Genomic DNA, 15135 nt, shown 5'->3' on the forward strand with positions numbered 1-15135 from the left:
TGCCACAAGTACAGACTATTAGTTTCCATGGATAAAGGTGACCCACATTCATTATTCATTGCTTCTTGCTCTCGTGAAATTTTCCTCGTAGCCATGACCTTCACGTTGCTTCTTGCTCTCCTGCAATCAACTTTGTTGGTTGCTTCTTGCTCTCCCAATGAATTTCGCGGTATGTTTTCAAATATTTTCGTGTTTCAATTTGGCCGAAATTTATAATTGTTTTATAAATATTCCATCAAAGATTTCTACTGTTAGATTTTTAAGAATTTAATTTATATCTCACAAATATTTCATCAAATCACTACAACGCGAAGAGGAATCTCGGTGAGAACTATCGTACCCATATCGCGTTGTAGTGATTTTGCCTACAACATGGTCTCCTTTTTCAAAAATCATGGGTTTCCTTCTTTTATTGGCTTGCTTTACATACTTTTCCTGAGCCTTCCTAATAGCCTCTTTAACTTGGTCATGAATAGAGCTGAAGTCTCTAGTAAATTCATCAACAGCTTCTCTAGTGTGGGAAAGATGAGTCATTGGAGTAGAGAAGGGTCTTTTCATACACTATCTTAAACGGTGCCTTTTAAGTGTCAACATGATCAAAGAGGAGACTTTTGAGGATAGAAAAAATGGTAATTTGCTTGCATAAATTTCTTGAAATCACTTCAACGCGAGAAGAGGTCTCGGTGGTGGCGAACTCTCTTAAGCATATCGTGTTATAGTGATTTGTCCTACTGCTGTTCTTTTTTTGCTTTTTCAAAGATTTCGGCGTTTAGATTTTTAAGAGATTGATTTGTTTCTTCTAAATATTTGATCAAATTACTACACCACGAAGCGGGAACTCGGTGAGAACTCTCCGATCCATATCGTGTTATAGTGATTTGTCCTATTATCGCTCTTGTAGTGATTTTTCTTAAAATCATCATTGCCTTTGAAATATTGCATCAAATCGCTATAATGTGAAGAGAGGGCTCGGTGGGAATTCTCCCACACACATCGCATTGTAGTGATTTTGGCACATTTTTCTTTTTATCGCTAATATTTCATCAAATCACTACATTGCGACTAGAGATCTTGATGAGAGTTCTCCAACGCTTATCGCGTTATAGTGATCTTGCCTAATCCTTTATTATCTTACACAGAACTTTCATCGTCGTGACATATTTCCTGGCTTGTAGATGGAACCTTTCGGGATTGAGGTTGAGTCTGATGCTGGCCTTCAAGAAATCCCAGATGAAAAGTTGTTTGGGGTCCTTTATAAAGTTCGACATCATCATTGCCATCCTAAAATCTCACGCATATTTAATTTCGATTTCTCCATCAAAGACATGATCGTTTCTGCTCTTTCGTATCTTAAGGAGAACGAGCAGCAATTTCAGCAGATCACTTCAAGTGGTACAGTCATGTTTGACGGCGTCCACTACGTGCACGTGTGATATTGAGCCTTCAACAAACGCTAAGACAAAAGTTAAATAGGATGTTTTAAAGGTGCTAGATGATAAGAAGAAGACACATAATAAGTGCCTGTCTGGGAAATATCTGGACAAGCAAGACAAAGAGGACAAAACCCGACAACCCCCCCAGATATCCAACAAAGAATGGAGCTACACTCTCCCAACACTCCAAAGGAGAAGGCACTAGTAGAAAGGAATGTGTGCTGTGGATATTTCTGACAAATGCGACTCTGCAATGATGGAGTGCTGATGATGTATACACACACAAATGTTAAACGAGCTTTGTGCTAAATGACAAAAGAGCGAGATGACACCACGACACAACCAAGCAAAGCAAGATATAATGTGCAATGTGCCTTGTATATTGATTTTTATCTGCGCGCGTGCTTGATTTACAAAGCAAATTTATGTAGCTTCTATATGAGAAAAAGAGAGAGATCTTATCTAGCCGCTTTTTGCTTTTCTCTTGGCGTCGAGTGGAGCCTTGCACGTTCGCCGATGATGCCTTCCATCGCGAGAGAGGTGCCCTCACGACCCTCAAGGAATGAATTTTACAAAGCTTTGAATTTTAATTTACAAATTGAATTTGCGGTGGGTTTTGCTAACGCGTGACTGTGTGAGTGTGTGAGTGTGCTATTGTTTGTTGCCGAGAATCGCACATGCTTCTTTGTTGCAAATATCTTCTCCTCTTCCGCTTCCCTCTTCACATGCAAGGAAAAGAAACAATGTTATTATGTTTTTTTTTCCCTTTTTCCCCTTGGTCAAGTGAAAGCGGGAACAGCCCCTTTTCAATGACACTTTTTTATAAAGAAAAGCTTAAAAGAAATATATAATAAAATTTTCCTCATCTCTCGTACATTTGGTCCTTTTGTCCTTTTCACCTCACATGGTATATCAGAGCTGTCGCAAAAGCACACAGCATAGATCATCAACTTGCTTACATTGCATCTATATAAGTGACGTTGTGTAAGCAACACTTTGCAGTATGCAACCATCGAGAAAACGACGTTAAATGAACCGTCGCTTACGCGACGTTCAGTGCAACGGATATTTACAGGCAGAACATTTTTTTTTTCAAACATGTCACTTACATCACATTTGTCATCGTTTAAGCGACGTGTTTGAATAAACCCATCATTCTAGCCTCGTCGCTAAAGGGGGGCGCTGTTCTAGTGATAGGCTTCTTGAATAGAGCATGCATAACCTTCTTGCAAGCTCTATGCATAGGCTTTATGCATAGAGCTTACAAGCCTATACAAGCTTTATACAAGCTCTATGAATAGGCTTCTTGCAAGGTTGCATGAAGCTTATGCATAGAGCTTGCATAGGCTTCTTGCAAGCTCTATGCATAGCCTTCTTGTGAAGCTTATGCATAGAGCTTATGTCTAAGGCTTATGCATAAAGCTCATGCGCATAGAGCTTATGCATAAGCTCTAGGCATAAGATCTATGCATAAAGCCTTTATGCATAAAGCTTACATCAGGTTTATGCATAGCCTTTATGCATACAACTCTATGCAAGCCTTATTATGCATAATCTTGCATAAGCCTTATGCATAAAGCTTGCATAGAGCTTATGTATAAGCTCTATGCATAAAGCCTTTATGAAAGCTTTATGCATAAGGAGCTTATGCATAAATATTGCGACATAAAGCTTATGCATAGCCTTATGCAAGCTTTATGTATAAGACTCTATGCAAGACTTATTATGTATAAGCTTGCATAAGGCTTACGCATAAGTCTTAGAGATTATACATAAGCCTTATGCATAAGGCTCTATGCAAGCCTTACTATGCATAATCTTGCATAAGGCTTATGTATAAGCCTTAAGCATAGAGCTTATGCAAGATTTATGCATAAGCCTAATGCATAAAGCTTCGTGCTTTTTTGATGTAGAGCGCTATGGATGGATGGAGAGTATTAGCTTTTTGAATGTTTATACTCTCTTTTTCTATGCATAAGGTATTCTCTCTATTCATAGAGTTTACATATGTAGACATAGTCATCACAATGCTTGCTAGACCTTCTTATGTTAGAGTTCAGTTAGAAGTGACTTTGCATCCTAATGTAAGGAGGTCAAGCAAGTATTGTGAAGTGGGATGCTCTCACATATTAGAGCATACATAGGCTCTATGCATGCATGCATATAGATCATGCATAGAGCTTTTCTCATAAATGTGTTACTAATAATGTTTTTTTATGTTATGTTTTGTAGGTCTTGCATTGTTGTCCCGTTTAGCTTGACATTGTTGAGGTAAGATCTCTTATTCATGTAATCGGTAATGCAAGCTCATGTTTATTGCATAAGCCTTATAGCATAAGCCTTGTGCAAGAGCTTTATGCATAAGGCTGAATGTGCGTTGTACAACACAGATTAGAAAGGCATTAGGACAAGAGGTAAGCAACACTAACCATAGAGGTTGCCATTGAGCATTACTTTGTGTTATCTCATACTCTTGTGCATACACATACCCTCGTCTCACTGTTACCTTCATGAGCATAGTTGGAATAAACCATACAAAACCTTTCTCACCTGATTATATCATTGATCCTTGCAACATGATGCACTGGTCTCGTGCTTGTAAAGACGCTGAGATGGGATAGCATGGCGAGGTATGGGCGAGGTATGGTAGAAACATATAAGCGCTCCATATTAAGGGTTTTATAATTTTTTATGGAATCAGGAGAAATGTTTTCTTTACAGGTGGATTTCAGCATGGATATAACTTTTGGAATAGCATGTTGAAGCATCATGCAAAAGAAGGGCAAGTGATAGTAGAGCTTTATGCAGGATGTGGAGATTATGCTATGGTAGCGCATATATTAGGCATGAACATTGTTTGTATTGATCCCGAAGAGGGTGTTTTTTAAGGGTGTCTTGTAGAAGATTTCACTATAGTGCAATGAACATATTTGTTTGTTGTGAATATTCAAGTGATTGGGTTACACAACTGTTTATGGTTATGTTATGTTATTATTTTTCATATGAAAAAAGAAAGAAATAGGGCATGACAAATGCATGTTGGGGATTTGCAATACGATATCATTGATAGTTTCAACAATGTTTATGTTGAACATGCTGTACAAAGCAATAAAGAATTGACATTTTCTGTATTGTGTGGATGAATAAGGTAGTATTTCTCTACTATACTTTATGTGGTAACAAGGCTCTTACATGATGTCCTTTCAAGCCTATAAGGTAAACTCTTGTCATTGAACTCATCTCACGGTCAAAACAATGAACACACTCTACCCAACTATAGTGGTGTCTCCTATCAGTCCTCTTACATATGCCTCAACTTGGAAAGAACACAATACACACATATATGCCACCCATTCAATTACATGCCTTAACAATTATGGCGCATCTTCTCATCTATTTGACTTACTAAGGTGCCGCCAAGTACATTTCTAAGGTGCAGCCAAGTACATTTCTATGCATTACATGTGAACTTTTCTTGGTTATCTTACAAGTATATAAGATTTGTGTTGCCTCCTTTTCTCTCTCTCTCTCTATCTCTCTTTTCTTATAGTGTGCTACTTAAGGTGCTCCACCCAGTGTCTAGCCCCCATAGATCAAGGAGCTTGAGCTACAAAGAGAGAGAGGAAAGGGTGTTGCCAAGCAATCACCATAGTGAGAAAAGGGTGGTGTGAGGTGAAAAAAAGAAGAAAGAACCTGCCTCTATAGCTCTTCCACCTCCCAAACTTGAAAACACTACCACGAACGGGGCACCACCAGCCACCGACTGGAACACTCTCTCACAATGCACCACCCACCTGCACCATAAGACAGCTCAAAACCATGAAGGACAGATGATCATTCAATAAAAAGATACACAACACCATACACACTGTATAAACACAGCAAATACACCAAAGACCAGGACTCTGGCCAGGATTTACTGCCAAGGGAATACACCTTTGCGTCTGACAACCAAGCCTCTGCCTCCCGGTCCCTGTAATCTCCCCAGAGGGCACCCACACCAGCAACCCTTCTTCACTTTCTCTGTAGCGTGGCTACTCTCTGTCTGCTGCTATCTGCCAATTGTCGTAGGCAAGCCCCACTGTCTCCAGCCCACACATCAGCACCTCCTCTGCATCCCAACACACACAAAAACCCAAGGCTCCCTCTCTGGCCAGCATCCACGCACTGCCTGCAATCATCGCCCACACAAGACCAGCTACTCTCACCAGAAGGCGCCCACACCAGCTAACCTTCACTCAGCAGCTCCCACTCTCTGTATGTCGTGACCAGCAGCTTCACCAACCACCAGAGCCGTGCAAAACCTCTTCACCACGAACCCACTGCTCACTGCAGCATCCTCAGATATCTAGCCCAAAGCCACATCTCACGTACCCTTCCTCACAGCAGCCCTCTCTGCTGCTCCAACCCAAGCCACAATCAACACCACTTCGATCTCGCTCTGCCAACAGCAGCTCCCACCTCTCTCCAGTCTCTGTCTACCTGTACACATGACAGCCACCTCTCTTCATGCTCTCCTCTCACCGTTTGCGTGGATGACGGCCATCCCTTCCGCAATCACCTCAGGTCCCACCGTGTCCACCAGCCTCTCTGCCCTCGTCATCTTTGTTTCAGTGCCCGCAATCACGAGCCCCACCAGCTTCTCTGCGTTCCTGGCTGCACACACACCAGAGCCTTCAGCTCTTCACACAACAAGGCGGGTACTCTCTTCTTTATGCCTGCAGCAGCTGCAGCGCCAACCCTCCTTGCGCTTTACACACGGCTCCCTCTCTTCGTTGCTACTCGTCCTAGCTGTTTCACAACACGGCGGCCTGTAGTGTCCTTCCACGCTCACCTTCTCTGCAACCAGTTGTCGCCTCATGCATCACAGCCACCCAGCTGCGTTCCTCTTCTACTCTCCACGCTCACACAACTGTGCTCCTGACCACCGTCGTTAGCCTCCCAGCCGTCAGCAGCACACATCCGAGGACCCTCTGGTCGACCCCAACTGGCTCCCTCCTGCGCCTGGCTACTAGCTGTGCAGCCACTTTTCAAGGCGACAACTCCCCCTCTTTCTCTCTGCAAGGCGACGATCCCTGCTCCTTTTCACTGCAGCCAGCTTCCAGAATCGTGCGCTGGCCGCCACCACGCTTCTTCCAGACGTTGAGCTGGCGCCTTCTTCAATTCCCACGTGGCCTTCTTTAAATTGGCCATATTACATTATATTTTTTATTTTTGATTAAAGCCTTAAAATAGCCATACAATGCTACAAGGGCCCCCTCTTCTCCTTGCATTCAGATGAACATACTGCGCCCACACTTTCAAAACATGACAAGAATTGCCCGCAGTCTTCATCAGCATCATTGTCACCAAACACATCCATTCCAATTGTCGGTGCCCTTGCATTCAGATGAACATACTGCGCCCACACTTTCAAAACATGACAAGAACTGCCCGCAGTCTTCATCAGCATCATTGTCACCAAACACATCCATTCCAATTGTCGGTGCCCTGCATTTAGTAACCATCTGCACACCATATATTGCAATAAAACTCCCAGATCACCAGCATCTGCTCCGAAAAAAACACGTGCATAAACCAACTTTCAACCAAACCACTCGGCCTGTACGATTGCCAGGGCATTCAGGGCAAATTTTATTCACACACCACACGCACCATATGTACACAGACCAAAAAACCCTCTCAGATTTTAGCCTGACATACTTTGCCCAACCCCTAGCCTGCTGAATCATTTATGATCAGCAGAAAGCATATGACCACGTTTCCCTCCATCAATCCTCTGAGCATCATACAGTGTAATCAACACATCTCTCTTCTAAATGATCCAAGAAACTCTGTCATCTTCCACAGGCACAATTTTCCATCCCATATCCCACCACAAATCATCAGAACTTCTGGAGACAAAGCTCCTGACATACACACCATCCCGTCTCATCTCAAGCCCAAAATCCCTGATACGGTCAACACCAATATCGGAGAACCAGTGCAGCAACTCCTGCTGGGGGTAATAGCTGATGAAAGCTTCATAAAAAAAAACCTGCTGTACCATAACACTTTCTTGTCCATCAGTATGAGAAACCTCACCATCAAAACCAGCCACCACAGGCAAAATAAACTCCCCTTCGAAAGGCACCATTCCCAAAGCATCCACCTCAGTTCCTGTATCCTCATCTTCATCAAGGCCACCAAGAAATTCATCTATTACAGCATTCCTCTCATCCATAACAGCAGCATCATTCAAAATCTTCTGGTGTTTCTCTTCCTTCATAGCCTCAATTCTGGTCATGGCTTTTTTAACATTTATGCACATTTCATCATCCAGCTCTCCAACTCAGGCTCATCATCCTGTAGACTGTCTATTTCCCATTCATCCCACATAGGTTCATTATCCAAAGACTTAAAAGCAAGCTCTCTCACATCACATGCATACCTTTGCTCAGGATTCACTTGTACCTCCTCGCATTCCTCATGTATGGCTTCTTCTTGTTCAGCAACCTCATCACCAAGCGCTTCCTCATCAATAACCAGGGCATCCATCTCTGCATCCTCCTCACTGGATGAAGTATCCTCTGTTTCCTCACTAGTAGTGGTACTGGTTGTGTCATCACTCGAATCAGCTTCACTTTCCTCTTCATCATTGACAGGCTTCTGGTTATCCATGTTAAACTGCTTCTTATCCCCTCTCCTGTCATACAGAGTAATGACCCCTTTCCTCCAATCCTGCACAGCCTTCACTGCTCTCAGCCATGGTCTTCCAAAATGATGGGGAATGCACCCATTCCTGCAGGCATAACATGACAATCCACAAGTACCTTCACATCAAAAGCTTGCAATTCCAACTCCTTAATCATACCTAAGCATTTGACTTTCTGATGATTAGCCAGTCGAATACGAAATCCAGACGCTTCAGTAAAATCAAGACCAAGCCTCTCCACAGCTGCCAATGTGATCACACAAATCTGTGCTCCACCATCTATGTATGCCTCTCCCAGATTCTTCCCTTTATACCACACATTCACCACAGGACATATATCAGGTAACTCCTGAACAGATAGAACAGTCACTATCCCCTTGGCAGGTTCCTTCTCTCTCGGGTTCACAAGTCTTTTCCACTGACGCTTCAAATTAGGACCTAACTCTATCAATTGCCCAAAAGTAATGTTAGCCTTCCTTTCAGCCATATCCTCCTGTAAACTGTAGCTATCCTGCCCACCCCCTAGTGGAAAATCACAAGTTACATGAAACTTCCTACGAGACTTCCGCTTCTGCTTGACCTTCACATCTTCTCCTTCCTTCACTTTTCCTTTCTTCTTGCTGGGCCCTGCAGCATCCTTGCTTTCCCTTTCCTGTGGCATCCGTTTCCCCAAAGGCATCACATCAGCTTCTGTCTCCTTCGTCTTTTCAAGGGTGACCACATCTATCACCTTAGTTTTACCCTTCTCTTTAGCTGTAATTCCACTCGGACCTGCTTGATCCCTGATATCAATACCATAATCATTCGATCTGTCAGGTAGCTGTGAAGGTGGTGGGTACATATCACCACCCATACGCTGAGGCTTATCACAATCTGTACTCAGATGACCTAGCTCACCACAGTTCCAGCATGTAGGAATGAAATGACGGCCCCTACCGCGACCACGTCCATATCCTGCTTGTCCATCTCCCCCTTCAGGAAAATTACCTCGGCCTCTACCACGTCCACCACCTGTACTTCCCATTAAATTTAAGCTCAAATTCTTCATAAGATCAACCATCTATTTGATATCCTGCCGCAATCCCTCATCAGAACCTGCAGGAACCATAGGTACTCCCTGATTAGCTTGTGGCACCATCTGCATAGCTTGGGCTTCAGTAGGCTTCATCCTCTCAATCACTGCATTCATGGGTGTAGCCTCCACTCTCCGAATCTCCGGTTGTGCTACAATTGGAATCATCCCCAGCTGATTCATCCGCTGCAATTTCCAATCTTTTGACTTAGCAATTTCTACCGCATCCTCATAAGACCTGGGCTTCTTCAATTCCACTTTCCAGCGAATACTCCTCTTAAGTCCAGCTACAAACTTGTTCTTCTTCATCATATCAGGTGGTACCTGATTTTCTCCTAAAGCCCTGCATAGAGTCTCCCATAGCAAAGAAAATTTCTTCATATAATCATCTATTGATTCAAACTCACCTTGTGTCAGAGCTTGCACCTCATGCCAAACCTTGTCGGGGTCTTCTACCTTCTTGAACCTGTTGCTAAGTGCTGTCTTCAATCCATTCTCAGTCATCTCCATGCGTGGAACAGCATCCCTCAATGATTCCTCATAAGCTCTATACCAGGTCCTTGCATTCCCTTTCAAACAAATGCTCAGCAGCCGCAACACCTGTATCGACTCATTAATATGGTTGCTTATGCATGCAACCTCCATCCTTTCCAAGAAGTCTGCCACATCCTCATTCGGACTACCATAAAACTCTGGATAAGACATCATCTTGATCCCAAGACTTCACTTCCAATCCCAAGCAAAAACCCAAAAACACCTTCCTTCAATCTCTCACTCTTGGGCATACACCCTCGTAAGAGAAATCCCTGAGCTATCCTCAGTCAAACTATACCAGGAAGAGCCACTCCTCAGTGACACAATGTCTGAGCAGATCCTCAGTGGGGGCACTAGAAGGATGTGAGGTGAAAAAAAGAAGAAAGAACCTGCCTCTATAGCTCTTCCACCTCCCAAACTTGGAAACACTACCACGAACGGGGCACCACCAGCCACCGGCTGGGACACTCTCTCACAATGCACCACCCACCCGCACCATAAGACAGCTCAAAACCATGAAGGACAGATGATCATTCAATAAAAAGATACACAACACCATACACACTGTATAAACACAGCAAATACACCAAAGACCAGGACTCTGGCCAGGATTTACTGCCAATGGAATACACCCTTGCGTCTGACAACCAAGCCTCTGTCTCCCAGTACCTGTAATCTCCAGAGGGCGCCCACACCAGCAACCCTTCTTCACTTCCTCTGTAGCATGGCTACTCTCTGTCTGCTTGCTATCTGCCAATTGTCGTAGGCGAGCCCCACTGTCTCCAGCCCACACATTAGCACCTCCTCTGCATCCAACACACACAAACACCCAAGGCTCCCTCTCTGGTAAGCATCCACGCACTGCCTGCAATCATCGCCCACACAAGACCAGCTACTCTCACCAGAAGGCGCCCACACCAGCTAACCTTCACTCAGTAGCTCCCACTCTCTATATGTCGTGACCACCAGCTTCACCAACCACCAGAGCCTTGCAAAACCTCTTCACCACGAACCCACTGCTCACTGCAGCATCCTCAGATATCTAGCCCAAGGCCACATCTCACGTACCCTTCCTCAGAGCAGCCCTCTCTGCTGCTCCAACCCAAGCCACAATCAACACCACTTCGATCTCGCTGCTAACAGCAGCTCCCACCTCTCTCCAGTCTCTGTCTACCTGTACACATGACAGCCACCTCTCTTCATGCTCTCCTCTCACCGTTTGCGTGGATGACGGCCATCCCTTCCGCAATCACCTCAGGTCCCACCGTGTCCACCAGCCTCTCTGCCCTTGTCATCTTTGTTTCAGCGCTCGCAATCACCAGCCCCACCAGCTTCTCTGCATTCCTGGCTGCACACACACACCAGAGCCTTCAGCTCTTCACACAACAAGGTGGCTACTCTCTTCTTTATGCTTGTAGTAGCTGCAGCGCCAACCCTCCTTGCGCTTTACACACGGCTGCCTCTCTTCGTTGCTACTCGTCCCAGCTGTTTCACAACACGGCGGCCTGCAGTGTCCTTCCACGCTCACCTTCTCTGCAACCAGTTGTCGCCTCACGCATCAGAGCCGCCCAGCTGCGTTCCTCTTCTACTCTCCACGCTCACACAACTGTGCTCCTGACCACCGTCGTTAGCCTCCCAGCCGTCTCAGCAGCACACACTCGAGGACCCTCTGGTCGACCCCAACTGGCTCCCTCCTACGCCTGGCTACTAGCTGCAGCCACTTTTCAAGGCGACGACTCCCCCTCTGGTCGACCCCAACTGGCTACTAGCTGCAGCCACTTTTCAAGGCGACGACTCCCCCTCTTTCTCTCCGCAAGGCGACGATCCCCGCTCCTTTTCACTGCAGCCAGCTTCCAGAATCGTGCGGCGCTGGCCGCCACCACGCTTCTTCCAGACGTTGAGCTGGCACCTTCTTCAATTCCCACGTGGCCTTCTTTAAATTGGCCACGTGGCCTTCTTTAAATTGGCCATATTACATTATATTTTTTATTTTTGATTAAAGCCTCAAAATAGCCATACAATGCTACAAGGGCCCCCTCTTCTCCTTGCATTCAGATGAACATACTGCGCCCACACTTTCAAAACATGACAAGAACTGCCCGCAGTCTTCATCAGCATCATTGTCACCAAACACATCCATTCCAATTGTCGGTGCCCTGCATTTAGTAACCATCTGCACACCATATATTGCAATAAAACTCCCAGATCACCAGCATCTGCTCCGAAAAAAACACATGCATAAACCAACTTTCAACCAAACCACTCGGCTTGTACGATTGCCAGGGCATTCAGGGTAAATTTTATTCACACACCACACGCACCATATGTACACAGACCAAAAAACCCTCTCAGATTTTAGCCTGACAAGTGGCGCCTCAATACTTGAAGATAGAAGAGAAATTGCTACAATTCTTTGAGCTTTGTGTATTATCGATGTTGCTACAAGTTCTGGAGAGGATTTCTATTGATGCCAAGTCACCACCATAGTGCTCAAGCTTATTGTCGAGAGAAAGATGTCCTTTGCTAAGAATTTTGTGCTTACAAGGTCTACTTAGTACAGTGGTGGAAGTTGTCGCTTATAGATGCATAGCATCGCTGTGTGATTTACATGAAGATATTCAAGTAATGAAGGTGCCCAATGGTGGAAAGAGAAAAGTGGGGGAGGGGGATGTGGTGCAAGCTGTTGCTTTGTAGTTGCACAGTGTTGATGTGTGATGTGCAAGAAGATATTGAAGTCATAAAGGTGTGCCCACCAATGGAAAGGGGAAGAGGGGGGGGTGGGCACTTTCTAAAGCTATATTGAGTCAAACGTGAGAGAAGAACAATGAAAGACAAAATTGTATGTTCCATTGTTAAATGCAGAGGGCTTACATCAATATATTTAAGTCATGAAGGTGCAAAGGGAGATGGATATTGGGTGCGGGCACTTTCTAAAGCTATTTTGAGACAAACGTGAGAGAAGAACAATGAAAGAAAAAATTGTGGAAAGAGTTTACATCAATGTATATGTATAGGCTTTGAAGAAATCTCATGCTCTCCTTTTCTAAGGAAGACTGAATGTATCCATTTTTTTGACATCCTTGAACCTTACAAGGAAGATTTCTATTGATGCCAAGTCACCATCATAGTGCTCAAGCTTATTGTCAAGAGAAAGATGTCCTTTGCTAAGAATTTTTTGCTTACAAGGTCTACTTAGTACAGTGGTGGAAGTTGTCGCTTATAGATGCATAGCATCGCTGTGTGATTTGCAAGAAGATATTCAAGTAATGAAGGTGCCCAATGGTGGAAAGAGAAAAGTGGGGGAGGGGGATGTGGTGCAAGCTGTTGCTTTGTAGTTGCACAGTGTTGATGTGTGATGTGCAAGAAGATATTCAAGTCATAAAGGTGTGCCCAATGGAAAGGGGAAGAGGGGGAGGGGATGGGGGGGTGGGCACTTTCTAAAGCTATATTGAGTCAAACGTGAGAGAAGAACAATGAAAGACAACATTGTATATTCCATTGTTAAATGCAGAGGGCTTACATCAATATCAATATATTTAAATCATGAAGGTGCGAAGGGAGATGGATGTTGGGTGCGGGCACTTTCTAAAGCTATTTTGAGACAAACGTGAGAGAAGAACAATGAAAGAAAAAATTGTGGAAAGGGTTTACATCAATGTATATGTATAGGCTTTCAAGAAATCTCATGCTTTCCTTTTCTAAGGAAGACTTGTTGCATAGATACAGAATGTATCCATTTTTTTGACATCCTTGAACCTTACAAGGAGGATATCCAACAACAACATTTTGATTTCCAAGGGGTGGCATGTTGGCCTCAATAATTCTAGGGAAAGCATAGTTGTTGTCCTACTTTCTTCGGGCCCGAAAAGCAATGTTTAAAATATAGTAAAAGATGTCCATTTTAGCACGGTTGCTTGCTCCGACCGCAATGGTCAGCAAGGCAGCAGGCGTTTTCGAAGAGTCTATGGAGGCATCAGCGTTGAATATGGCGGCGCGCATCTGGACTTTGTGGGGAGGCGCCGGCGTCCCGCCCCGCGCATCTGGTCTTCGCGGGGAACCGTGGGCAACGCGTCTCTCTTGTACTTCCACGTCCTTATAAAAAGGAGGACTCGCCAGTACAGCTATATTTTGCACACAGATCGACACAATATACAGGCTTAGGCTTTTCTTTTCCCCCAGCTACTGCCTGGCCTTCATTCGCAGCAAGGCGTTTATCCAGATCTCATCCAAGCGAGGCAGCCTTTCCCACAAGCGATGGCGCCCATATTACGTCCAGCTGCGCAGACGCATCACTCCGGCCGCTTGCTGAAGAACCCGAGCTCATGCACCGCCTTCTTCCTCCTCCTCATCATCGGCGCTCTCATTTCGCCTGCTGCCGTTGACGCCGCAAGTGGCAACCCGCGCTGGAGCATTATGGCCAACTCGAACTCGTCCGATGAGGCCTCATTGGAGTACTACGTGCAGGTGCAGGTGGGCGGTGACGACACAGGCGAGCTTCTCCCCGCCCTTGACACCAACACCACCAACAGCTTCGGTGCCATGGAGGTGTTCGCCCTCAACGTCACAGAGGGTGCTGACGCTTCCAGCACTCAGCTGGGTGTCATCCGGGGCTACACAGTCCAGGCCAGCTACACCTCCACCAGCCATGAAGTGGAGGTGGAGGTGCTCTCCTACGACGATGGCTCCGTCAACGGCACCATCAGCCTACAGGGCCTGATCAACGTTGCTACCAACGAGATCGTCGTGCTGGGAGGCACAGGCGCCTTTCGGGGCGTGCGAGGCTATGGCGTTGTCACCCTCGTCAGTGCCACAGGCACCTTGTACGTCTACCACCACTCCCTCTATTTTCTCTAGACTCACCAATTTATAGACGAGTCCATAATTAGAACCTAATGGCTTCTCGTGGCCACCAAGCCACGAGCATGACTGCACAATCTTTCAAAGAGCAAATACAAAATAATGGTTTCAAAAATTTCTATTGAGAGTGGATTTGGAAGCAAGAAGAAGTGTTTTCTATTGAGAGAGGATTTGGAAGCAAGAAGAAGTGTTTTCTGTACTCTGAATTCTCAGATACAGCTATATAACTTCAATCTATGGTATAGCAGTTTTACCCCCTTCATTAGGTTTTATAAGACAAAATTTCTTTTTACTGGAGGTGTTCGAATGTGAAACTATTAATGCTTGCATATTTTCCATGTATTTGTCCGTTTTGAGAAGTAGTAGCACCATAGTGGTGGGAAAATCCGATGGCGAAGCCATGGGTGGCCATGCCTCTAACAATTTAAAAATGAGAGAGAGAGAGAGAGACAGAGAGAGGACACGAGACGAGACGAGAGTTGCTTAACGTCGACTTATTGATCTAGAGAGACCAAGCGATGGAGAGACTTGAACCCAGGCAGATA

At 44.9% G+C, this 15135-nt stretch overlaps 1 protein-coding gene across 1 annotated transcript; it reads left to right on the forward strand.

Annotated features, from left to right (window-relative positions):
• Positions 1-13877: 13877 nt before the first annotated feature.
• Positions 13878-14830, forward strand: LOC147627032 (dirigent protein 10-like). The gene has a single exon (XM_086816140.1). It carries the CDS (start codon positions 13988-13990, stop codon positions 14585-14587), a length of 600 nt encoding a protein of 199 aa, XP_086672266.1. The 5' UTR covers positions 13878-13987; the 3' UTR covers positions 14588-14830.
• Positions 14831-15135: the final 305 nt, after the last annotated feature.

Source organism: Cibotium barometz, chromosome 21 (assembly GCF_041138505.1).
Source record: "Cibotium barometz isolate CiBa-2024 chromosome 21, ASM4113850v1, whole genome shotgun sequence".
NCBI lineage: Eukaryota > Viridiplantae > Streptophyta > Polypodiopsida > Cyatheales > Cibotiaceae > Cibotium > Cibotium barometz.

What these genes read in the sequence shown, in the direction of transcription:
- LOC147627032 (XM_086816140.1), top strand. Translation starts at nt 13,988, where the DNA reads ATGGCGCCCATATTACGTCCAGCTGCGCAGACGCATCACTCCGGCCGC.